The sequence below is a fragment of the Tamandua tetradactyla genome, chromosome 14, assembly GCF_023851605.1.
Source record: "Tamandua tetradactyla isolate mTamTet1 chromosome 14, mTamTet1.pri, whole genome shotgun sequence".
In the NCBI taxonomy this organism is placed as follows: domain Eukaryota; kingdom Metazoa; phylum Chordata; class Mammalia; order Pilosa; family Myrmecophagidae; genus Tamandua; species Tamandua tetradactyla.
In genome coordinates, this window is record NC_135340.1 from 92,547,556 (window position 1) to 92,573,239 (window position 25,684).

The 25,684-nt window shown below is 42.8% G+C and overlaps 2 protein-coding genes across 9 annotated transcripts in view; both read right to left on the minus strand.

Moving 5' to 3' along the window:
• Positions 1 to 25,684, minus strand: part of ARNT2 (aryl hydrocarbon receptor nuclear translocator 2) — a 192,400-nt gene that overhangs the window by 56,379 nt on the left and 110,337 nt on the right. For all 8 annotated transcript variants that reach the window (XM_077128517.1, XM_077128518.1, XM_077128516.1 and 5 more), the window contains 2 exons: positions 25,017 to 25,082; positions 24,588 to 24,673 (listed from right to left, as the gene is read on the minus strand). In XM_077128517.1, the coding sequence (XP_076984632.1) occupies positions 24,588 to 24,673; positions 25,017 to 25,082 (152 nt within the window). The remainder of the gene's footprint in view (positions 1 to 24,587; positions 24,674 to 25,016; positions 25,083 to 25,684) is intronic.
• Positions 4,524 to 15,907, minus strand: LOC143656563 (uncharacterized). Its single transcript, XM_077128602.1, has 4 exons — positions 15,745 to 15,907; positions 12,590 to 12,724; positions 10,148 to 10,402; positions 4,524 to 6,919 (listed from the first exon to the last, which is right to left on the minus strand). The coding sequence occupies exons 1-4, from the start codon at positions 15,905 to 15,907 to the stop codon at positions 6,282 to 6,284; spliced, it is 1,191 nt and encodes a 396-aa protein (XP_076984717.1). The 3' UTR covers positions 4,524 to 6,281.

Sequence of the window (25,684 nt, forward strand, 5' to 3'; positions counted from 1 at the left end):
AAATTATCCTTAATTATGTTAATAGCACTTAGGTCCTTGACTGTGTGTGTCTGTGTACAATAAAACACATTTTGATTTTTTTTCAGAGTTTGGTAACATGCTTTTGAAACTTTATAGCTTATTGGAAAATTTTTTTGATGTGTTGAATCATATATGCTTAATCATTTGTCCTCTGTATGGATGTGTCATGATTTGTTTAAACCTACTCTTTGATAGTTAGACATTTAGTTTTTCCCCAGTTTTTCCATTAGTGTAAGCAATATGATTATATGCATTGTTGTAGCCAAAATCTTAGAGCTTATCAATTATTTCCTTAGTATAAAATTCAGAGAAGTGAGATTTCTGGCTGAAAGAGAATAAATGGTATCTTACTGCTGTGAAATTTATTTTCGAGATACTATACTTCAACTTTTTCCAAATGGTTATCCAGTTGTCCTCAAACCATATACTATTTTTTCCTTATCTCACTAACTGAAAACGCTTCCTTCATCAAATATATTTCCATAGATACCAAGATCTGTTTTAGGCCTTTTAAGTTTGTTAAAAAATTTGATTCATAAATTCATTTATCACATCTTCACAATTTAGGTTTTAAATATATTTTCATATCCGGTAAGGCAATTGCTCCTCAATATTCTGTTCATCAACATTTTATTAGCATGAATTTCAGAGTTATTTTCTTATTTAAAAGACCTATTGGGACAATTATTGTAATTGTGTTAAATTTATATATTAGTTTGGAAAAAACTGAAATCTTTATAATATTAAACCTTCATATCAAAGGGTAAGAATCATTCTATTTAGCCAAGTCATTTACATCCCTCAATGTCATTCTGTAGTTTTAACTAAAGAAATCTTATATACTTCACGTTTTACATATATATATATATATATAACATGTATTTTAGATTGTTACTTTTATATATGGATATTTTTCATATTATTTTTTAACTGATCACTGATTTTTTTTTTTTAGTATTTCCTAAATGGCCTTGTATTCAATCCTCTGATAGATTAGATTTGGATTTTCATGTAGATAATCACATTGTGTACAAATAATTTAAATTCTGTTTTTTCTTTTCTTCCTTTCAAGTAATCATGCTTTATTTCTTTTTCTTATTTTATCGCTTGGCTAGAAATTCCAAACTGACATCATGAAACAGTGTTGTTAGTAAGCACCCCTCTTATATTCCTCAGCCTAATATTCGAAACCTTCTCTTATTTTACCATGGCTCTACTCTTACTTTATAAAGGTATATCTTTTCTTTTTAAAATTAAAACCAAAAGTTAATTTTTGGGGGGTTGGGCATATAGATTTTTTCCTTTGATTAATTACATGAACAGATTTCCTAATATTAAAACAGGATTGTATTCTTATAAATTAATATGTGTAGGTACAGCTACTAACTTGATTTTACTGATATTTTATTTAGTATCTTTATATTCATAGATAAAACTGGGTTCATAAGTTTTCTTTTTTTAAAATAAGCTTGTCATTTTTTAATCATAGTTGTGTTAGTTTGAGAAAACAAACAACACACTTTCTATCTTTTCTTATTCTCTAGAAGTGTTTAAATTATTTGCCCATAAAACCTCTGACATCTGGTACCATTTGTGAAACAGTTCTTCGTCAGATTTTTTTTTTTGTTTTAATTTTTATTGGTAAAACAACATACAAGCACATACACTCTTAACCTATAAACATTCCATACGCGGTGTACAATCAATTGGCCAGTGCATTTCCTAATATAACTTATATGGACAGTTTAATTGAACACCATAAGCACATGGAACCTTAAGTAGGGCATGAGATTTTGTAGGTTTGTCCAGAGTGATGCCCCAATAAATCCCAGAGTGATTTGAACAATGAATAAAAAAGTATTTGCAAAGTCCCCTTGGGGGAACAGTGAGAAAGAAGGAAAATTCAACTTCCCCATGTGGAGAATTCCTGATATTGTCACAAGCAGTGGGGATATTGTCATCACATAGTTGCATATTCATCACCATGATCATTTTTTAGAACATTTGCATCACTCCAGAAAAAAAGAAATAAAAAGAAAAAAGAAAAACCTCATACATACCATACCCTTTACCCCTCCCTCTCATTGACCACTAGTATTTCCATCTACCCAATATACATATTTTTTAATCTTAACATTTGTTCCCCCTATTATTTATTTATTTACTTTGGGTGCAAATAGACCCGGAAATTGAACCCAGGTCTCTTGTATGAAAGGCGAGCATTCTACCACTGAACCACCTGTGCACCAATTATTTATTTATTTTTAATCCATAAATTTTATTCATCTGTCCATACCTTAGGTAAAAGGAGCATCAGACACAAGATTTTCACAGTCACATTACAAAAGCAATTATCATTATACAATCATCTTTGAGTAACACGAATACTGGAACACAGCCCTACAGTTTTAGGTACTCCTCTCTAGCCTCTATAATACACCTTAAACCAAAAAGGGGTTATCTATATATGCGGTAAGAATAACCTCCAGAATAACGTCTCTACTCTGGAATCTCTCATCCACTGACACTTTATTTTGTCTCATTTCTCTCTTCCCCCGTTCAGTCAGGAAGGTTTTCTCAATCCCTTGATGCTGAGTCTCAGCTCATTCTAGGGTTTTTCTCAGTTCCTTGATGTTGAGTCTCAGCTCATTCTAGAATTTCTGTCCCACATTGCCAGGAAGGTCTGCACCCCTGGGGGTCATGTCCCACGTAGACAGGGGGAGGGTGGTGAGTTTGCTTGTTGTGTTGGCTGAGAGAAAGGCCACATCTGAGCAACAAAAGAGGTTCAGTGGGGGGTTCGATAATTTTAAGGCTTAGCATATCCTTTGCAGGGATAAGTTTCATATGAACAAACCTCAACATTGAGGGCTTGGCCTATTGCTTTGATTGTCCCCACTGCTTGTGAGAATATCAAGAATTCTCTACATGGGGAAGTTGAATTTTCCTTCTTGCTCACTGCTCCCCCGAGGGGACTTTGCAAATACTTTTTTATTCACTGTTCAAATCATTCTGGGATTTATCACTCTGGGCAAGCCTACAAAATCTCATGCCCTATTCAAGGTTCCATGTATTTACGGTGTTCAATTACACTGTCCACATAAGTTATATCAGGAAATGCACTAGCCAAAATATAAATTTTGTACCAAATAAACATTTTTTGCTTCAGTCTCACACATAAGTTAGAGTTTTAAAATATGAATTACCATCTATTTTCAACACCCTGCAATATTGTTTGTCGGCTTTTTTAACTTCTTGCCTAGCCTGATCTTTTCTTGTTTTAAAAAAACCTTTCTTTGATGCAAATTTGATTATGTTTCCCAGAAATTAGTTTACTTCCCAAAGATTTTAACATACATAAATCTAAGTTACACACACTATTCATTTATAAGTTTTTAAAGTGTCTTAAATCTCCTTATTCTTAGCATGTATTTATTTTCATTCTTTTAAAGTTATTAGACTTGCCAGATTTTTTCTTTTATTGATCTTGGTGAACATTCATTTATCAACTGAATAGTATGTTTTCTAACAATGAACTACTCAGTTGATTTTTCTCATTTTAATTATTTTTTCATTAATTCCTTCCTCTGTTTGCTCAGGTTATTTTATTATTCTTTTTCTAGTTTCATGTTAAATTCCTAGTTCATTTACTTTAATTTCCCTGCATTTAACAATCAAAGCATTTCAAGCCACAGCTCTTCTCAGAACACAGTTTTGGCCACATCTCAAGTCTATTTGATATGGAACATGGCCATGGTTGCTAATTACAAAACGGTCTGCAATTAGAGTTTTGATTTATATTCTTTACCCAAAGGTTATTTGGGATAGGTTCCCTTTATATAAATTGTTGACTTTTTAAAAGATAACATTTTGCTTTGAATTTCTAGATTTATTGCATCATGATGAAAGAATGTAGCCTATCCAAGTTTTATAGCTTGCAATCTAATGAGGTTTTGCAAATTCATTTGTAAGGTGCCACGTGAGCATTTGACATCGGCTATAGCAATGCATTCTACACGTGTGACTACAGAGCCATCGATATTCATGCTCACACTTTATGTGTGACACTCCTTGATGTGTCAAAATCTGAACACAGCACATTCAAGTTTCCTACTGTTACGGTGGTCTAGTGGATTTCTTCCATTTCTAAGAGCTCTGCTTCCAGCGTTTGCATTTTAACCCATACTGGTCTGCAGGCTGCAGCGTCAAGCGGGAGCTCCGGTCCAGAGCATGCTGGGGTCTCCTTTAGGCTTTCTTCACTTGTGCCTTAAGCTAAGGGCTGTTAGTGTGTGCAGGCAGGGCAGGGGACAGAGGGGCTCATCGCAGGAGGGAAGAGCGTCTGTCTTCCCGCAGGGCACACCTTCTTTCACACAGATGGAAACACAGGAAGGTTAATCCTTCCCTAGGTCTGGCCCCACATGCTTCCTATCATGCAGAATTTCCCTAAACTTCCTGGCAGGTGGATGACCCCCTTTCCTAATTTTTATATTGCTAAACATGTTTCACTTTAATTATACTTCTTTCATCATTTCCAAGGGAATGTGGAGGAGGGAAGAGTTTTCAGAGTATTGTTTTGCTTTCCACAAAAGTAACTTCATTGCATGTTATTCCTTTTTGTATAACAATACTTGTCATGGTTAGGGACAGGTGTCAACTTGGCCAAGTTGTGGTACCTGTTCATCTGATTGGGCAAGCGCTGGCCTGTCTGTTGCAATGAGGACATTTCATAGGATTAGGTCATGATCACGTCAGCTACATCCACAGCTAATTCCATTTGTAATCAGCCAAAGGGGAGTGTCTTCTGCAATTAGTGATGCTAAATCCAATCATGGGAAGCCTTTTAAGGAGGACTCAGAGGAGACAGGTCGCATTCCTGCTTTGGCTGGTGAGCCTCTCCTGTGGAGTTCATCCAGGCCATCCATTGGAGTCATCGGCTTCGCAGCCTGCCCTGTGGATTTTGGACTCTGCGTTCCTACGGTCACGTGAGACACTTTCATAAATTTTATATTTGCAAGTGTTCCCTGTTGATTCTGTTTCTCTAGAGAACCCTAACTAATACATCTTATAAGAATTTTCTACATTATATTTCTAGATACAGTTAATTGTTTTGTACTGATCCATTGATATGAGCTCTCCCATGCACCCAGAATATATTGGACCCTGAAACTGTTCCCACTTATTTTTATAAAAAACTACGATGAACATCTTTGTGCATCAAACTTTGCATGCATTTCCAATCAATTCTTTAGGATGGATTTCCAGTCGTAGGGTTCAATGAGCATAAAACTATTAAGACTTTTAAAATAGGTTTTAAATTAAATTTTTTTTTTTTTTACCATGCAATAAAAATAGTTTATTCACAGGGCCAGTTTAAAAGGTCAAAAGATTCAGTTCTGGGCAACAAATGTATCAAAGTCCCTGCTCGCAAATTCCTAGCTGAAGCTGCCTTGGGAATAATCTGCTCACTCAGCATGATGGGCTGTGCCAGGTGAGAAGACAGGGGATGTGAATTTTCAACAGCAATGATTCCTCTAGAGGAAGGCAAGCTTATATTTCATCCTCTTTAGCAACCCTGAAACAATGACCCTTAACCTTTATGTTCCATGTTCCTTCTGACCTCTATAATTTATTTTAAGATCTTCGGAAGGCAAAAAGGGAGGCGACATCAGTGATTACATAAATCAGAGGGTGGCAGTCGTGACTATGAAACTGTTCTTAGCTCCTTCAGCCTGCTATTGTGTAAATCAAGATACCTTTTGATTTCCAAGTCTTCTACATTGTAAAAACAAAAATAAGAGGACGTCTGATACCTTCAGGCCCTGTGGCTGCTAATTTCTCTTACTTCTTGTAATCAGTGGGTCTCCCCTGCCCCATTCTCCATTTGCTCCTGTTTTCATGGTGCTTCAACAGCTTGAGAGCTAAGTCCTCCTAAATTTAGGTGTCTTCACAGAATACACCCAGATAAAGGAATAATGACTGAAGAAAGCATTGCAGGCTACTTCCCAGTTAGGCGACACTCTGGAGCAACAGTCTATGTAACCAGAGCGGCTGGTTTTAGGTCCCACGTCTTCCTGCTCCAGCAGGTTGACCGCCAAAGGCTGACCTCCATCACAGGTCTCAGAAGTAACAGGTGTCAGCTTCCAGCTGTTTGCTGTCTCAGACAGTGACCGCACGAACCGACCGTTAAGGGCTGGACACTTTCCTGCTGTTCTTTGTGCAGCTGCCGGGCCCGATTTTTCAGCTCTTCAGCCCGGGCCTCATCTTTACCGACACCACCCCCGAGCTTGCACATGCGGCTGGCACTGGCACAGGCCCAGACATGGCCCAGGCCACAGGCTTTCACTGAGTATTTCCATGTCCTTGGGGAAGCTGGGGGCACCCTGAAGGAACACGGCCTCATCTTTATCGACACCATCCCCGAGCTTGCACATGCGGCTGGCATTGGCACAGGCCCAGACACGGCCCAGGCCACAGGCTTTCACTGAGAATTTCCATGCCAGGCTCATGTCCTTGGGGAAGCTGGGGGCACCCTGAAGGAACACGGCACTGAGGCTGAAGCAGCTGCTGGCATAGCTGCCATCACAGGCCCTTGGATAGCAGTCCCTGGCCTTCCCCAGGTCGGGCAGGCTGTCCTCACTGACCTGTCCATCATGTGCCAGGAGACCAACATTGTGACACGCTTCCACAGACTTCTTTCCTGGCTTCTCACATGCCATCAAAAAGCAGCCAAGTGCAGCTTCCTGGTCCCGGGTCAGTCCACCTTTCCCAGTCACGTAATAGGCCCCCAGTTTGTAGCAGCTATCACGGTGCTGGTTCTCTTCACAGTTGAATTTCAACACTTTGGCAGCCTCATCAAAATTCTTCTGGATCCCTTCCAAATAGTCCACCAGCCCGCCATACCCAAAATTTTTAAATTAAAATGCATACCTAGAAGCAGTATTTGAGGTTTCCTGTTTTATTCTACTTTGTCAACACTGGGAAGTTACATTATTAAAAAACTTCCCTAATTCAGGGAAAGTACACAATGAGTTCTCATTGTTTTGTTTAATCTTCTTTTTTTATTTTTCACATGCTTGATTGCTTTTTTTTTTTTGGCACGGGCAGGCCCTGGGAATGAACATGAGTCTCCAGCATGGCAGGTGAGAACTCTGCCGCTGAGCCACCATGGCACTGCCCAGGCTTGCCTGCGCTTTAAAATCCTTTCTCTTCCCTTTTCATCTCTCTCACCTGTGCATACTGCTTGTTCACACCCTTTGCTTCTCTCACCTGTGCATACTGCTTGTTCACGCCCTTTGCTTCTCTCACCTGTGCACACTGCTTGTTCACGCCCTTTGCTTCTCTCACCTGTGCATACTGCTTGTTCACACCCTTTGCTTTGCTGCTGGGTCAGGCTCGGCCCAAATACAACACGAGACCTGAGAGCAGCCCCTTCTATAGCAGGGCAAGCATCCCTAATTCATCAGGACACATTTTTCCCACTAAAGAGAAGCAGAGCCCACATCAAGTGGGCCACAAAATAAAATCTATCTGTCATTTCTGGGTTTTGGTCTTGATGCTTTATTATAAAATCGTATACTTTATTTTAGTAATAACGATTAAATGAAAATTTAAGATACTAGCATCAGTAAATAAATCAGGTACCTGGGGTAAGTACTGTTGGGTGTGTCAATGGGAGGCGCGAAGAGGGGCTCAGTCACCCAGCACCCGCCAGGCCCCTTGATAAAGAGGTGTGTATGGAATGTTCCTTGCCCTCCAGGTGGGCTGGGTGAGCAGGGAAGACAGAGGCAGAAATAGCTACACTACAAAGTGCAAAATCAAGTGGCCGTGGAAGCCACTGGCGGGGTAACAGTGCAGGCTTTGTGGGGAAGCAGTCACTGGCACTGGGCCTGGAAAGTATGGCGGGACTGGCAGAGGCTGGGGAAAAGGCGCTCAAGGCAGTGTGATGTAACGAGGGGTCTGACACCCGAACAGTCAGGGCAGAGGCTCCAACTAATTGTCTCCGATGTAGGAGGAAAGGCTACAGGGTAATTTCATTCATCTGGAAATCGCCCATTTGTCAGGCTCAGCTCTCCAGAACACGTTCTCTGTTCAGTCAAAACAGGAGTCTGGGAGAGATCATTCTCTAAAGCTTGGGTACTCAACGCTCAGAAAAGGCGGGCAGCTCCCGACTCACAGCCTATTTCATTCCCTTTTATCCACAGCACTGATAAGTCATGCTGCCTGCTTTGCAGGACAACGAAGGATGAGATTGGGACTGGATAGGCACATCAAAAGAAACAAGAGCTGTCAGCTGTCAGCAGGGGAGAGGACAGAAAAACTGAAAAACAAACAGCAAAATAACAACAGCAGCTGCAGTTTCGGTGGGCTGCAAAATTCCATATACTTTGAGACTCTCTGAAGGCATCTGTGAACTGATACCTGCCTAGCCCTGGAACTCTGTTTTGAGAGCTCTGTGGAAGCAGGGGAAGATTAAAGCACATTCTATGTTCTTGAAGCAGATAAAAAATCCTATGTGATAAAAGATACTAAACACAAAATTAAAAGAAAATGAAACGCTGGAAGAATATATTTGTGACACAAAATAAAGGGTTCATATTCATAATGTTATAAGACCTACAAGTAAGTAAAGCACAAGTCACCTGGCAGGAAAGAGGGCAGACAACCATGAACCAGCAATTCACAAGAGAACCACAAATAATATACCCACGAGGGATGCTCAGCTTCATTAATGAAGAAAACCCAATTTAAAGTACACAATTTTCAAATGATCAGATTGATGTAACTTACAAATGAACAAAAACAGCTAGAGTTGGCAGGACATGGAAAAATGGACACACTCCTGTCCTGTTTTCCAGGATAATTTGGTAGTATCTATTGAAATTTAAATGCATCATCCCTGTACCACTTCTGGGACTCTATCCCTCAGAAATACCAGCACTCATGGATAAAATTTAATGTGCAAGGGTTCTGCTGCAGAATCCTTTTCAAGAATCCAAAACTGAAAGCTGGGGAAAGGGGGATGAATTATAATGCAGCTACTAAAACAATAAATAAATAAAAAGATCTTTTTGCACTAATTTGTAAATTTATTTACGGTATCCATGATAAGCTAAAAGAAAACAGACTGCGGAATAAAACATTAAGCATGATCTTCATTTTTTTTTTTTTTGATATAGAAAAATGTACAGAGTGAGAAGCAGTGGGGCGATGCCAAACGGTGCTTGAGAGTAAGCTTGGGGAGCGAAGGAGAGCTGCTACTTTTAATTTATAACTTTTTTAAATGAGAAAAAGTATCTTCATGGATGAATTGTGCTTTATTTTTTTTGGGATTTTCCATCTCTTCCACATTTCTTAAATGAAGATGACTGCTTTCATAATAAAAAATGATTTTAAGAACAAGGCTAGGCGTATGATATTCTGGCACTTAGAATAAGCTGTCACATATTTTGGAAATGTTCTCATCTTCCATCTCCTTCTCCAAGCCCAGCAGAGGCATGGCCTTGGGGCACTGCAATCACTCTAGAACCTGCCCATTGGCTGCCATGACCCAACTGAGGCAAGATGCACGACGATGGCAGAAGTTCAATTCTAAAACATCTGGCAAAGATATGACATTTCTTTCCAAATTCACTGCTACTAAATCATGGACATCAACACGCATCTTTCTCTGCCTGAAGGGAAAGTTGCAAACGAGTGTTTTCATATAAACTTGGACTTAGAAGACAGATCTTCAGTTTCCAATAAATCGGAGTCTGTCAACACAGTGTTAGCTAACTAAGGGCTGCTACAACACAGGCTGTGGGCGGTGAGGACGTCCAAGGCATGAGGCTCAATGACTACTCCTCTCTGGGCCTCAGTTTCCCCATCGGTGAACAGAGGAGAGGTCTCCCGGGGCCTCCCCTGTGGGACGGAGTCCCCATTATCACCGTGACAGAGGGGTGGGTGTTCAGTGAGAAAGCAGTAGGCTGTTTTCAAGGGGAACTAAAAGGACACGAGACCTCCAGTCCCATCCGTGTGGGGCTTCCTTGGCTATTTTCAACACCGCAGTTATAAGAAGTTCATAGACACCATGACATGCCCTGGTCAGCTTCTGCCCCATCCCTTAGTTCCAGAAGCCACGACTCCCCACCAGTGCAGGATGGGCTGAGGTGGCAGCCCATCTGGGGATGCACGGTCACCACAAATACCCACCACGACTCTGCGATGGGGGCGCAGGGCTGAGTGGCAAATAGCTCCTCCGTGAGGCAATGCTGTGCCAACTCAGTGCTCACCACAGCCCGCCCCTCCCTACTGTACTGGCGCCTGTCTCCGCCACCAGTGCCGGATGATTCCCTGCCCCCGCTCTTCCCGCCAAGAGGACTGGCCTCCAGGCGACCATGCTCAGCTTTCCCAGACAAGCAGACCTACTCAGCCATGGGGTCTACACTCTTTGCAACTCAAGACACACCCTTGGCCATCTGCCCCTTACAGGCTCTGTGATCTGGCTCCACAGAACCACCCCGATGGGGTCCACACCCCCAACACGGGCCCCCGCCCAGGAACAATCCCTTGCCCCAAGCCGTGGGACCACCTCCCACCCCAGGGCTGCCTCCACGCAGCCCTCCTGTCACCGACACACGCGAGTCTCTTCTTCTAACTTGCCTCCTACCGTCCACTCTCACCACTCTCCTCCTGCCTCGTCTCTCCGCGACAGCAGTCTATCCTGTCACCACCTTCATTTCCCAAAAGCAGGACCTTGATTGTGTTTGAGACCTTCTTCAGAAAACTTCAGAATCTCCCGGCCGCTCATCAGCTCCACAGCCATTCATTCCTTTTGTGAATTCGTTCCAGTGGACACTCCCTTAATAATACATCTCAATTTTGTAGGTGTGCCCAGAGTGATGTCCCGATAAATCCGAGAGTGATTCAAACAGTGAATAAAGAAGTATTTGCAAAGATCCCTTGGGGGAATGTGAGAAAGGGGGAAAATTCAACTTCCCCATTTGGAGAAGGCCTGATATTCTCACAAGCAATGAGGACAACCAAAGCAATAAGCCGAGCCCCCAGTCTTTGGGTCTGTTCAGATGAACAATCCCGCAAAGGACAGGCTAAGCCTACTTAAAATTAGGCCAAAGAGTCACCCCCAGAGAGCCTCTTTTGTTGCTCAGATGTGGCCTCTCTCTCAGTCAACACAAAAAGCAAACTCACCACCCTCCCCCTCTCTACGTGGGACATGACTCCCAGGGGTGTGGACCTTCCTGGCAACGTGGGACAGAAATCCTAGAATGAGCTGAGACCCAGCATCAAGGGATTGAGAAAACCTTCCTGACTGAACGGGGGAAGAGAGAAATGAGACAAAATAAAGTGTCAGTGGCTGAGAGATTTCAAATAAAGTCAAGAGGTTATTCTTACGTACTATATAGATAATCCTTTTAGTTTAAGGTGTATTAGAGAGACGAGAGGGAAGTGCCTGAAACTGTAGAGCTGTGTTCCAGAAGCCATGTTTCTTGAAGATGACTGTATAACTATATGGCTTTTGGAAAGTGACTATGTGATTGTGAAAACTTTGTGTCTGATGCTCCTTTAATCTACAGTATGGATGATTAAAAAATACAGATTAAAAATAAATAAATAATAGGGGGAACAAATGTTAAAATAATTTGGGTAGAGGGAAGTACTAGTGGCCAATGAGAGGGAGGGGTAAGTGGGATGGTATATATGAGTTTTTTCTTTTTTCTTTTTATTTCTTTTTCTGGAGTGATATAAATGTTCTGAGAAATGATAATGGTGGTGAATATACAACTATATGATGATACTGTGAGCCACTGATTGCACACCCAGTATGGAATATTCATACATTCAGAATGTTCACGTTTTATGTTGATTGGTTTTATCAAGAATTTTTTAAAAAAATAATACATCTCAAGATGTATTTCAGTGATTAGCTCATCCAAATAAGAATCTTTTCTGTGAAGCGGGGATAAATGATAGAAAGGGCAAATATTTTAATAGAAGAAAAAACAACTTCCTGTGACAGGGCGGCCGAGCTCTTCTTCCTGTGTCTTCCTACAGGACACTGGCTACTCATGGGGTCCTTCTAGAGAGACCCCTGGCCTAAGGACATGGGGCAAGAAGGTACTTGTATGCTTTGGTGGGAATCTTCCAGACCATCAGCTGAGCCCGCTGGTCACCTCCAGCCAGGAATGCTTTCTTTGTATTTGAAATGGTTGTGGCAAGATTCTAATTGCCAGTGACAAAACTGGGCCCAGGAGAGGTCCTATAAAGGGGATAACACTGCTATGCCTGGCCCAAGGCTGACGTCCAGAAGGCACGTCTACGTGAGGCCGGGTGACGTGCTGGTTTATACGGGCTCCAGCTCTGGAGTGACTCAGGCGTTGGTCTGGGTTGGAAACCTGACTCTATCCCTTACTAATTGCAAAGCGTTCAGCTTTCCAAGCTTTGGTTTCCTTATCTATGAAATGGGAGTAACAGTCCCCACTCGAGAGGGCTGCTGCAGGTATCAGGTGAGAACATATGTAGGCGTCTAAGTGCTGGGATGCAGGGCTCAGCACATTCTAATTGTTGCTCTCACGGTGGAGCTCATAACGCCACCCTCGACACTGGTTCAGAGGTGGAGTCCACCAAGCTGGCTTCTCGTGCAGGCCGAGCACCGCCGGGGCAGGCCTCCTACTGAGGTTGTTGTCAAGGGCAGGGGAGCTCCGGGGAGCTGGGAGGGGCAGGGTCAGCCGGGATGCAGAACCTTGCAGGGCTGCAGGAGCTCCCTCTGTAAAAGAAGGGCTGACCTGAGGCAAGCCCCGCGGTTCTCTTTGGCTCTGACATTCTGGGGGTCTGAACAATGGGTTCAGTGGCTGAACTTGTTAAACACACTTTCTGAACAGCTTCTATGCATCAGGCACTCCACTAGACTAGTTCAGCAGTGAATGAGGTGATTCCTACTCTCCCGGCTGGTAGGGGAAACAGAGAACCAGATGATTGCAATGCCATGTGGTTAGTGTCAGAACAGAGAAAAGGACATGCTGCTTTGAGGAGGGGCATGCCGCCAAGGTCGGATGCCAGGGCGGGTGGAACGGTGTCAGAAGGGAAAGCTTCCTGGCAGGAAATGCAACATATCAAAGTGGTTTTTAATATGAACAGGGTAATTCCAGCTATATTAATGGATTTCAATGATTCCATGATTAGTTTCACAAGCTTATTTTGCTCTACATTAAATTACCTTCTCTTTGGAAACATTGTTCACTAATGCCAGGCCTAAATAAATCTTGAGTAATATAAACAACACACAAATGAAATGTAACTGGAAACTGCTGTTGGGATGGAGCTCAGAACTGGCCAGAAATGCTTCTTCATTTCTTACCAAGGATTGCACTAATGCTGTACAAACTCTCATGGAAAGTCAGACCGTATTTCAGTAACAATGGGTGGGGTGTGTTTTGGGTCTTCTTTCTTCAAATGTGAATTAAGACATATTTCTGCATTGCACAAAACACAGTGGGAGAAAACAACCACCCTCTGCCATGAGCATCTCAGGACACTTGTTCACAACAGTGTTTCCAAAGGGTTCTCTGACTAATATGAGAAAGTCTTAGGCAACAATTGGTTCTTGGACAAATGCATTTGGGAAACTTAGTTTAAACAAAGACAAAGAGGTTTTATGACTACAGGACTTCTCAGGGAATTTTGGAGTACAGCTTTGGAGTATGACCCTCCAGGAGGGAATACAGCATGCAAAGTTCCCCCAATTTACTGACCATCCCCTTTTCCGGGTTTATTCCGGGGAACCTGATCATCTTGGGAGATATAATGGGAAATGCTAATCTATAGGTATTTTGCATCTCAGTATTCCCCAAAGAGACACCACCACTTCGTAAAGCAAAGCTTTAAAGTAAAACTAGGGCGGGCCCTGGTGTCTCAGTGGCAGAGTTCTCGCCTGCCACGTTGGAGACCCAGGTTCGATTCCTGGTGCCTGCCCATGCAAAAAAAAAAAAAGTACAACTAGTGCTTTGGGCTCTAAAGAGCAAACTGAGATCACCTGGGTAACTACCTATTCCTCCCAAATTACCATGGAAATGAGCTGGAGTCTGAAATAGGGAGAAGTGTGTACAGTACCGGAAACTGGGGAAAGTTGCCATTTGTGAGAACATTTTGAATTGTACAGTTCGGGCAAGATGGGATTGGGAGAAGAATCGACTAACGGTCCCACCTGAAGTGTGTGGAGGGCCCAGCAGGATCCACCCACACCGTCAAGCTGAGAGCTGCTGTGTCTTGAGACGAACACAGAGCGTGGACAAGTCATGGCAGGCAGGAGGGCTGCCAAATCTTGACCCTCTCCCTCCCAGGAAGTGGCATGGTGGCAGCATGTTGGCACTGCCTATGACTCCTTATGATTTAACCATCCAGCCCCCACCCTCTGACCCCTATTACAGATAATCTGACTTTCGGCCAGCTAAAAGTGAAACCACAGTAAAGCTAAATACTCACCTTCCCTTGTTTGGGCCTGAAAGATCTTACTAGAACCCCTGGGTTCAAGGATGGACATTCTCAACTCAGACCCATGGACAAGCATGGCAGCCTAAGAAAGCCACGGAAGGAAAATCACAAGCATAGGACAAAAAACAAGGTGGGATGAGGTAAGGAATCAGAGCAAATACTGCCCTTAGAAAAAAATGACTTTCATTATACAAAGAGGAGGGAGGAGGTCTAAATTCAGTTCCTTAGTATGACTCAGGAGGACATTATACTTTTGAAAAAAGCATAACCTTATTCAGTAAGGATTGAGTCCACAGGAAAAAAAAAGTCAAATATAAAAAATTAAATGAGAGTCGTGAGTAGAGGATTTGGACTGAGATATTCTCCAAGAATTTGGAAGAAAAGGATAAAGAAATTGATATGATGAGCAAAAGTCCAAGTGGTGGAGATAGCAGGTCCAGTGAATCCGCATGAGCGAACAGATGAGCAGAGCAGGCTGAGAAGCAGCAGTAACCTGGAAAAAGAGAAAGTTTTCCCCACAGTGAGGAACGATTTGAAGCTGCAAACTGTAAGGGCCTACCCGGCACCAATTAAAATTAATGCAGGGCGGGCCACGGTGGCTCAGCAGGCAGAGCTCTCACCCGCCATGCCTGAGACCTGGGTTCCATTCCTGGTGCCTGCCCACGCAAAAAATAAATGAATAAATAAATAAAAAAAAAATAATGCAAACAGACCTACACAGGACTTAGGAGGGAAAGTCTTGAATTCCAAGGATAAAGAAAAACAACGTACAAGTGCCAGAATGGGAAAAAAGAAAAACTGGCTACCAAGAAAAGAAAAACAAAAGCTTGTCTCAGACTTCTCTACAATGCCAACTTCTAACAATGAAGGGCCACATCCCCAGAGCTCCCAACGGGACCCCATGGCCCGAGAATTCTACATGCAGCTGTGTGAAAGCAACGGGAAGACCTGGAACTTGCAGGGCACCATGAAATGTAGTGCCCAGCCCACTCACAACTCTTGAAGAACGTTATTTAGAGAACCGCTGGGGCACTGAGAAGTGAAGCAAACTAAAGAGGGGAGCACGGCGTACGAGAAATAAGGGGTGAGCAACGAAGCCAGTGAGATGGACTTATCTGAATAAGTAACACAGTCAAGGAACCCATTGCAGATGGTTGTGAGTGAAGACAGATCATCGAAAATAACAACCAAATATCTGAAATCTAAATTCTGATCTAAAGCCCCAGATTATTTCATCACTGTCGGGCAGGGGCGAGGCGCGGCAATTCGGGACAGTGCCGCTAGCACTCGGGATCTGAAAACCCGGGCCTGAGTCCGGCTTCTCCGCCACCAGCTGTGGCCCTTGCCCAGTGGCAGCCTCGCCCATGACGGCTTCACCCTGGTCGTCTTGCGTCTCCCCCATCCTCCCTCTGCCCTCCACCCTCTTCTCTGTAGGCACCACCACTGCCCTCGCTAAGACCCCATGATTTCTCCCTGGGTTTTGCCAGAAACACCACTCCCCTCTGGTTCTCTTGACTTCGGGCTGATTCTTGACCCTCCTTTCATGTTAATTTGCCTTCTAGAATGACCTTTTAACAGCTTCCAGTGACCTTCAATGACTCCATGGACTGTAGGGAGAGGCCCAAACTCCCAGGTTTAACACGCAGGGCCTGGCTCCTGGGATCCAACTCTACCCACCTGTCCAACCGTCCCCCCACCAACCAGAGTGAATCACATGCAGTTCCCAACACGACATCTTGCTCTAGCGTGGAGAAAACAGGGTACTGTGGTCAAGAGCAAGGAAGTCAGCTTTCACAGTCCAGACTTTCTACTTCCTAGCTGTGTAAACTGGGAGAACGACTTAGCTCTTCTGAGCCTCAGCTGTCTCATCTGTACAATGGAGCTAAGAATAGTGCCTGTGCCTCATTAGAGTTGTTAAAGGATTAAACCGCAGAGCGCACAGTATGGGCTTCTTATAGTTATGGGGTTCTTAAAGTAAGTACATGAAAAATGAAAACTATAATTATTAGTACACCTCCTTGCCTCTGCCCATGCTATTTCTTAGGCCTCTAACACACTTTTTCAATGACACTTTTTCTGACGGCTCCTTTATTTTTCAGCTCTAATGTTACTCTCTATCTTCCAGGAGTATAGTGGAAGGACATCAATCTCGACATCCCAGCAGGCAGACTCACCCTTCTCTCAAGGGAAGCAGGTGCTTCCCCTGGGCGGGCCTCTGTTGTGACCCTTGACCCGTGGCTCTGCAATGGCCTGCAACCCTACCAATCTCCCCAGCTGCACTCCAAACTCTTTAAGGACAGGAGCCCTGTCGCACTTACCACGAGGTCTCCAGGACCTACCAAAGTGCCTGGTCCATGGCAGGAGCTCAGCAAGTGTTTACTGAAGGGATGGGAGAGTGACTTTGCCCAGTCTGGGAGCAAGGAGGCTGGAAGATTTTTGTCAACTGCCATTCCCCATTCTAGCTCCGTCTTGGCTTAGATGTCTGGTGGGGTCCCAGGCAGGAGGCTGGGGCCTGATCTGCCCACCACATGGGCAGTGTGAAACGGCCGAGCTTTGGCGGGGGCAGCGATCCAGCCGTTGACTTGTGACTTGGTGGCCTCGATACAGACCAGCAGCTTTTGGAGAACTTCAAAAGAAGGAACAACAAACTCAACCATGTCCAACAAGCAAACTGCAAGGACTGCATGGCTGCTGGAGATGAGCTCATGGCAGGGCTGAGCCGCCTGGTAAAGTGACAGGGCTGGCCTGACCACGGCAGATTCTAGCCAAAACCCCAAAATAACCTCAGGTCTCTGGCATGCTGCGGCCAACGCTTACTGAAAGTCTAGCAGCAAAGTGAAGAAAAGCATCCGTCTCAACCCAGAAAGCACTCCAGGGCACCAACCCAAAAGCCCCTTCCTGACCTGCTGGCCCCAGCGTGGGGTAACCAGCTCCTGGTCAAGCTCTCCCCCTCCGCCCTGGGTCAGATCTGGCTCTTCCGTGCTAACACAAGGCCAGTTAACCAGATGTTTTCCACAGATGTTGCACAGGGAACCAAGCTGATCAGATGACAGTTACTGGAAATACAAGGTGCTGGGGTTATGACAATGGGACAAAGGCAACCGACAGCTTCAGAATTTCAAAGTTTCCTTTGGACTCTGACACATCTCACAGAATGTAAAACACAACTAGTCATGGAAACATTAGACAAGAGAACTGGTTGTCTACGAACTCTCCTTTTTCTTTTATTCATCCCCCGCCCCCAATATTTAAAGGGAAATCCATATAATACAAAATGCGGTGAGACAGAGAAAACCAGGGCTAGTCGGGAAGGGTGCTGTATAAGAGAAAGGACTTCTGGAATACATGAGCACACACTACATCCTTTGTTTAACCCGGAGTCAGCAGGCAGCAGCGAGACACAGCCAACTCGGAAATCAGCATGAGTTGAGTGTGTGGCCAAACCCATCTGCTAATAAAGGTCTTGTTATCGTCACAAAGCATCTCTTTTCTGCTCACTGTTAGATATTTTCCAGGTCACCTTTAGATGTTTTTAGCAACTTTGGTGATAGGAATTTTTCTACTTCATAACCAAGTCCTGGTTTATAATTAAGGAGATTGAGTTCACGAGCAAGCAGGGACAGCATTCCTTGTGAACACTTACAAGGAAACATCCAATCATTCAGTGAGTTTACTGCTTCCAGGCTCCAATTCCATGACCTTAGAATAGGGTAAGAGTGCCAATGACCTCATTTCAGCCACCTCATCTAGGCCAGATAACTGTCTCTCATTTTAAAAGATTTCTGGGAAAGCAAATTCTATAAACGCCTTTGGAAATTCCTTCATCTATCCATATCCTTAGGTTAACTACTTCTTTTTCCTTCCTCCCTCCCTCCCTCCCTCCCTCCCTCCCTTCCTTCCTTCCCTCCCTCCCTCCCCCCCACCCATTCACCCATCCATCCATCCATGCACCCATCTACCTATCCATTTATCCATCCATCCATCCATCCATCCATCCATCCATCCACCCACCCATCCACCCATCTATCCACCCATCCATCCATCCACCCACCCACCACCCACCATCCTTCGTTAGGGCATACTATGTGCCAGCACTGGGTTGAAATATTGATGGAAGCATGACCCATGGTGTTGCGGGAACTACTGGCTGATGGGGCAGACCCACAGTAAATGGGAAGTACAAAATAGTGTTATATATGCTAAGAATGCAATCATTAATCAAGAAACAGAGTGTAGTAGCTATAGAATAAGTTAATATCAACTAAGTTTTCTGTACACATGAAGCAGCCAGCACACGTAGAAGACAGGGTTGCTTTCCAGAATCTCTGTCTTCATAGAAATATAACCAACAAAACACACACACACAAAAAAACCAAAGCAACAAACAAAAAGACACCACTTTCTAAATTCAGTGCAAACCGAATTGTCCAATTGTCTGGAATATCTCTTTGGAAAACTGAAATTGCTTAAAAATGTAATTTTCTCTAATGACCAAAGTCACGTAAAAATGTGGAAAATGCAGTGCTGAATAGAGAAGATAATAATTACCAGTAATCTACCACACAGAGACAACAATGACTGACAGTCCATGAATGTTTTTTTAGTGCATAAACAGATGTACTATATACAATTTTAAGATAAATTTGAGATCATGATGTACATGTTTGATAATATGCTTTTCTTCCTAAATGAAGTTCATTAGTGCTTTATCTCATTCTTAAACATCCTTTGAAAATATGCCTGTTTAATTTTTATTCACTATTCTCTTATAGATGTTCCATGCTATTTTTAACCAATTCTTTAACATTGAAATTTAGATCAATCCAAGTTTTTCACAATTTTAAATAATGCTTAAATGTACAAACATATTATTCTCTGATTAATTTCTTAGAATAAAGTACTAGAAGTAAATTCCTGTATTTTAAGACGTGCACAATTTGAAGCATTTAACACATACTGCCAAATTATTCTACCGAAAGTTCCTACAAATTATTTTCCTACCAGCAGTACATAAAAGTGTCCATTTTTCCTGAACTTTACCAACACTGGATATTTTGTCTTCTTTATATTTTTCTGCCATTTTAATCAGTAAAAAGAGATGGCATCAAACTGTTTTAATTTGCAATTCTGATTAACAGTGAGGTGAACTACTCTCCATATGCTTACCGTGTGTACGTATTTATATTTATATTTTTAAAACTTCATATGCTTTGCTCATTTTTCTCTACAGAGTTAAAAATCTGCCTCCTGGTAACTTTCCTCACTTTAGTCCAAGTTGTGCCTTCTGGAAGTATCCTAAGTTGAATTCCTCCTTCATATGACACCCCCTCAAATACTTAAAGACAGAAATCATGTCTCACTTTCTCCAAGATAAATACCCCTGGCTCCTTCAACCATTTTCATGTGGCAAAGTTTCAAGTGCCATTGTCGAAAGCTCACTGCATACTAAGTCTTCATGGCCCGCTTTAGGGAAATAGACTCTAACATTCCTGTGGACCCAAACAACACAGAAACCTAGAAAAGCTAGCGCTGGGGCATCTCGCAGACCCTGCGTTACATCACCTCCATACACCCTGGGACATACTCCCTTCTTCACCTTGTCCATGAGGACACCGAGAGTCTGTCTTACCACGATGATGACATCTCTTTTGTGCTATCAGAACTGGGACTCAAAGAGTTAAGAAACAGGGCTTTGAGGACAGAAATTGGATAGAGGAAGAACAATCTGTCTAGTCCAGTGAAGGTGACGAACGAATTCAAGTGAAGAAGGCATCAAGAAAAATGCGATGGTCAGCTTGGAATGGGGCGCCGGAAAGCAGAACTGGGCCGTGCTGATCCAGCACTGTGACACACCTTCTCCAGGAAGTCTCTCCTGATTGTGGGGTGGAGAGGGACTCCTCCTCTGGCCCCAACCACAAAGTCACCTGTTTCTGTGTTGATCTCCACACCTCTCTGCATGCCCTGAGGGATGGCACTATGTCTTGCTCACCCACAGTCTTGCTCTAAATGGCACAGATTAGGCTGGCACACATGCTCCCTGAACTGAGCTGCTGGCAGAAATCTCCCTCCAGGCTTACCCATGTTCCTTTGCTATTATTTCCTCTCATCTTCTTCTAAATCTCGTTTCTCAAGTACTCCAAACCCTCAGAGGTTCCCTGATCAACGGATGTGTGCACCCACACCACCCAAAGGAACCCCGCAGCACTGCTACCTTGCACCTGGTTTCTATATCAGCTTCTGGAGAACGCTTCCAGATTCCCTGGATCGGATCACTTCTGGAGCACTGGCATGACTGTTTCTGGGTCTACAAAGCTGGGGTCCAGGCTCTGAACTCTGTGAGGGCTTCGGTGCTGTATGAGCCCCTGCCCTAGAACCTAGCTGGAGCCTTTTGGCAAGCAACACCCTGCCAATTCTGTGCATTAGGCACCAAGTAGAAAACAATTTATGAATGTGTATCCATGTATTTATATGTGTGTGTGTGTGTGTGTGTGTGTGCGTGTGTGCAATGAGGATACTTCAAACTAATGAAGGCCCCAGAATTCAGAATCAAGTTGGCTCCATTATTTATGTACTAGTTATATGAGCTTGGGCAGGTCATTTGCGACATTTACAACTGTCTGGCAATAGTAAGTGTTCGGTAAATGTTCACTATTATCATTATTATGCACATTTAAGAACTGAGTTAAGGTGTTTATTTTATTTGTGGATAGAGGAACCTCATTTTTGTTTTTTTTAAGTATCTAGAAATTGATTTGCTGCCAAATCATCTGCAGTGTGGATGGAAGGCTTCACACAAAAGACCAGAGGTAAAATGTGCTAGAAGGCGGCCAGCCTCACCGTCTACTGATGGGGTCTGGCAACACTGAGCACCCCAGCAAAGGAATGCTTGCCACAGGTCTCCGAATCAGTTGAGAAGGATTGGATTATTCCCCTAACAGGAGAGATTCAAATTGCTATTACTATAATCTATCATAACCTAATTGCCCAATTGGGTCCATGCTGAATATTAAGTTAAGCCGGTTTATGTTAGAATTTACCTAGTTTTCATTTGCTTGCCAAGTACCAGTATTCTGTGAAATATCTGATTTACCCCAAGCATTAAGACAGCATTGCATTTCTTCAAATCCATTATTTTTCCCTACATTTTGTGTCCTTTTTTATTCAAATAATTGCTTGTTTATAAGGACAGCAGTGACCTGTATAGGACTTTATTCAGATGCATATATTTGCAGGTCTATTTCTAATAATTATTACTGCTACAGCTGTTTTATCTGCAAACACCTTATATAAAATCATACAAATTTATTTAATATCATGAATTGTTTGAATAGTCATTGAAATACAGTACCGGTATTTGCTTTAAATTACAATGCTAAAAAGCACAGGATTTCATTGACCAATACACTTGTGGGATTTTATGGCCAGACAGTTTGCGCGCCAGACTTTTTTATAACATGATTTTAATTTTTTAATGATTTAAACAGAAAAAGTAGAGAGGGTAAGAAATACCTGTCTGCTTCTGGGGAAGGGGTGGAAGCATGGAAAAAGGCCACCCTGAGGCACAGATACACAGGGAAGGCTGAAAGCAGAGGCTGAAACAGGAACAGTGATAAGGCAGCCCCGCCCCCACCACAAGCACACTGTAATACCAGAGAAGAGCTTCTTATTCGGCGTGATTTAGCCTTCCCCTGCCCTTCACTCCCAGAATATCTGGCAGTGTATGGAGATATCTTTGGTTTTCATAATTTGGAGTTGTGGGGGGTGCTACTGTCATTTAATGGGTAGAGGCCATGCATGCTGCTAAATACACTGCAATGCACAAGAGAGCCCTCACAGTGAAGAATTATTGATTCTTAATACTGAGATTGAGAAACCCTGCACTAGAGAAATTCAAAGACAGGGGTACATATAAGATTACCAATGCAACAAGAAAATCCAAACCCAGCTCACACCTTGACTAGACTGACATAACCTCCAAGAATACTGACCAAGGAAAAGAAAAGGCATGCCCATTTCCAGGGATAAGTATTACTTACCCCTGTTTCTATGGGTCTAGTCATGATGTCTGACAATATATCAAAAATTATAAGACATGCAAAAAAGCAAGTAAGCAGTCTGTTTTCAAAGAGACAAGGCCATCAGAAGACCCAGTCTCAGAGATGATCCAGCTGTTAGGAATTTAAAATAATTATGATGAATAATTCCTGGGAAACGTGGACAACCTGCATAAACATGGGGAACAGCAACAGAAAGGTGGAACTTATAAGAAAGAATCAAATGGAAATTCCAGAAATAAAACACAATACAACAGAATTTCCTTTGATAGGCTCATCAGTATATGTGACACAGCTGAAGAAAGAATCATGAACTTGAAAATAGGTCAACAGAAATGACCTAAACTGAAGTACAAAGAGAAAAAGACTGAAAAAATGCAACTGATTCCTAAGAGCTGTGTTTTAACATAAGTTTAATTGGAATCCCAGGATAAGGGGTTGGGGTGCAAAAAAAAAAAAAGGAGATATATTTAAAGAGATAATGGGTGAGACTATTCTAAAAATAATGAAAGACATCAAACTACAGATTCAAGAGTCTCAGAGAACCCCAGGCATAATAAATACTAAAACACATACACATACACCATCTGGACACATCATGATGAGCTCTTAGTCAAACTGCTGAAAACCAAAGGAAGCAGAAATTTTGAAGACATTTAGAGAAAAAAAGGCAGATTACAGAGAAAAACAATAAGAATTACACCAGACTTCTTGTCAGAAACTATGCAAATCAGAAGACAATGAAGTTATATATTTAAAGTGCTGAAAAAAAGTGTTAACTCAGAATTCTTTATCGAGAAAAATTTTTTTTAAATACAGGCAAAATAAAGCGTCTACGTATGTTTGTATATAGTTGCATCTGTGTATGCCTGTCAGGCACACTCACACACACAGCGAGATGGCCCATGTTCCCTGGGATGTAGAAGTGTTCCTACACTGCTCCTGTGATTTGCTTCTGGTCCTTGCTCCAAAGGAGTCCACTGAGTCAGGGAACAGATATTATACAAGGTCCCTGATTCTGATTCCTGCTTCATGTGGACTGTTTAAATAACGCACAGCTGTGGGTTTTGATATCTCCTAGGAGACTATTCTTGTGCAGAGCCCTGAGCAGAGACAAGAATTCTGCCCCTGCCCTTGACCAATGAGTAAAAATTTTCAGCTCCCCCTTACATGTCCTCCCAGAATCTTGGCTTGATGCAGTGGTTTCAGTGCTCCTTTTCCTGTATCCATATGGGTATTAAAAACAAACTCCCCACCTATCAGGATATGCATCTGGGTGTGATATTCTCCTGAATTGTAATGCCATCAGCTTGTATATTTACCTTTTCAGCTATGAATTCTCTCATTTCTGGCACCTGGGTATTTCCCTCTGTTGTCCCATAAGCTAGGCTGTATAGCTTTATCTAATTTCCTGTTACATTTTATTCAACATTTCTATATCTATATCAGAGGCATAGGGGATTCCAACACACCAACAGATTTCTTGCTAGCTGCGATTATACTTTTCTCCAGGTTTTATAAATTAATGTTGAATATCCCAAACTTTTGATTTCTTATTAGACTCTGGATAGCATACTATATTTACATGAACAGACTAAGTGCCTTAGTCTATAAAACCTCTTTAATGCTGAGTTCAAAAAAGCAGGTAAAAGTGAGTTAAAAACCATTTTCCCTCAAAATCTTTTTCAGATGAATCTGGAATATGGCTTCCATGTCACTGGTTTTCATACAGCATAGATGATATACCAAGACTTGGCTACCACCATCATCTAAAACTGCCACTCAGCCTGTGTGCAATGCTTTGGGTGACAGTGCAGAAAGGAACTGCTAAAGCTCCAATCACCTTTGTAGGGATTAGTTCTTTTTAGAAACCTTTCCTTCAAATGGTAGGCTCTTTCCCCAACTACAAAGAGGAAATCAGACCCTACACCTTCATATAAGAATATATTTCTAACAGGATACCCCTGCACATGGTAAGGTGGGAACGGCATTCAATTCCCTCAGAGAAAATTTGTGGGTTCAACTTACCTGCTGGTGGCCAGGCCTTAATATATCCCGTGCAGTGGACCACAGCATACTGGGCTTCTCCTTCTTTCACAGGGCCAAGGCCATTCCTAAAGAAAGAATGTTTGTGAAGGTATTTTCATCAGACTGTGGGGAGGTGAAGGGGGGGAGGGGAATATGATTCCTTCAGCATCTAAGTTCCTGTGTTTGCTTATTTGCCTTGTGGTTTTGAATCTTGAGTTCCCAACATCCATTTTTCTCTCTTCCCACATGATCTAAAAGTCCCCAATAAAATTCCATTCAACTCCTCATTCAAGCCACTCCAAATCTGAGGCATTGGTCTCTGGGTCTCCTCTCTCTCAGCTCCTCTCCTGGCTGGACACTCCTTAGCACCCAGGGTCTAAGCTACGTAATAGCACAGCCCAAAAGCAGACATCAGGAAGTCTCACTGACCTGAACCTTTTCCTCATGGTGGTTATTCTGTTTAGAGGGAGGTGGTCCAGAGGAGCATTTCCACACCTAAGAGTGGATAAATACCATTAGAATGAAGGAAGTTTACAAAGCACACAGTGCTGCGGTCAAGCAGAGGGGCCTCAATTGAGGCTTATAGGTTTATTCAGGAGACATCTACAGCTCATTTCCTCCTAAAGTATAGAAGTAAGCTTGCGTTTCTTGGAATTTCAATTGTTACCAAAGGCCACAAGTATGACCCACTTTTAATGTATACAGAAGTCGGTGCAGGGCTCAACCCAGAAGCTGGAAACTGACAGAAGGAATAGAGGAGCCTGGCTTATGCTCAGTCCTGGGGGTCACTTCTGTGTGGCTGAGCGGCTTTCAGGAAATAAGGAAAGGGGGTGATGACAGCAACGGTGTCTCTTCAGGCCATCAAAGCAAATGCTGCTAGTTCATGAACAGAAGCATCTTCTCAGGCTTTAGAATCACAGCTCTAGGAACTCTCCCTGCTCCCCTGCCATGTGCTGGCATTAGGAATAACCACACAGCTGGAATCCTGTTGATGGCTGAGGAGAACATGGGGACACAGGTACAGAACAGGCCTTCTGTGAGTCCTTCTCTGCAGGGGTGTGGGACGGCACCCCGTCCACTCTGCAGGACCCATCCTG

What these genes read in the sequence shown, in the direction of transcription:
- LOC143656563 (XM_077128602.1), bottom strand. Translation starts at nt 15,907, where the DNA reads ATGGGGGAGACGCAAGACGACCAGGGTGAAGCCGTCATGGGCGAGGCT. An exon ending in GTGGCGTTATGAGCTCCACC is followed by an intron (nt 10,403 to 12,589) that starts GTGAGAGCAACA and finishes TGTCTGGGAAAG; the next exon opens with CTGAGCATGGTCGCCTGGAG. An exon ending in CCTCAGCCCATCCTGCACTG is followed by an intron (nt 6,920 to 10,147) that starts GTGGGGAGTCGT and finishes TTAAAAATTTTG; the next exon opens with GGTATGGCGGGCTGGTGGAC.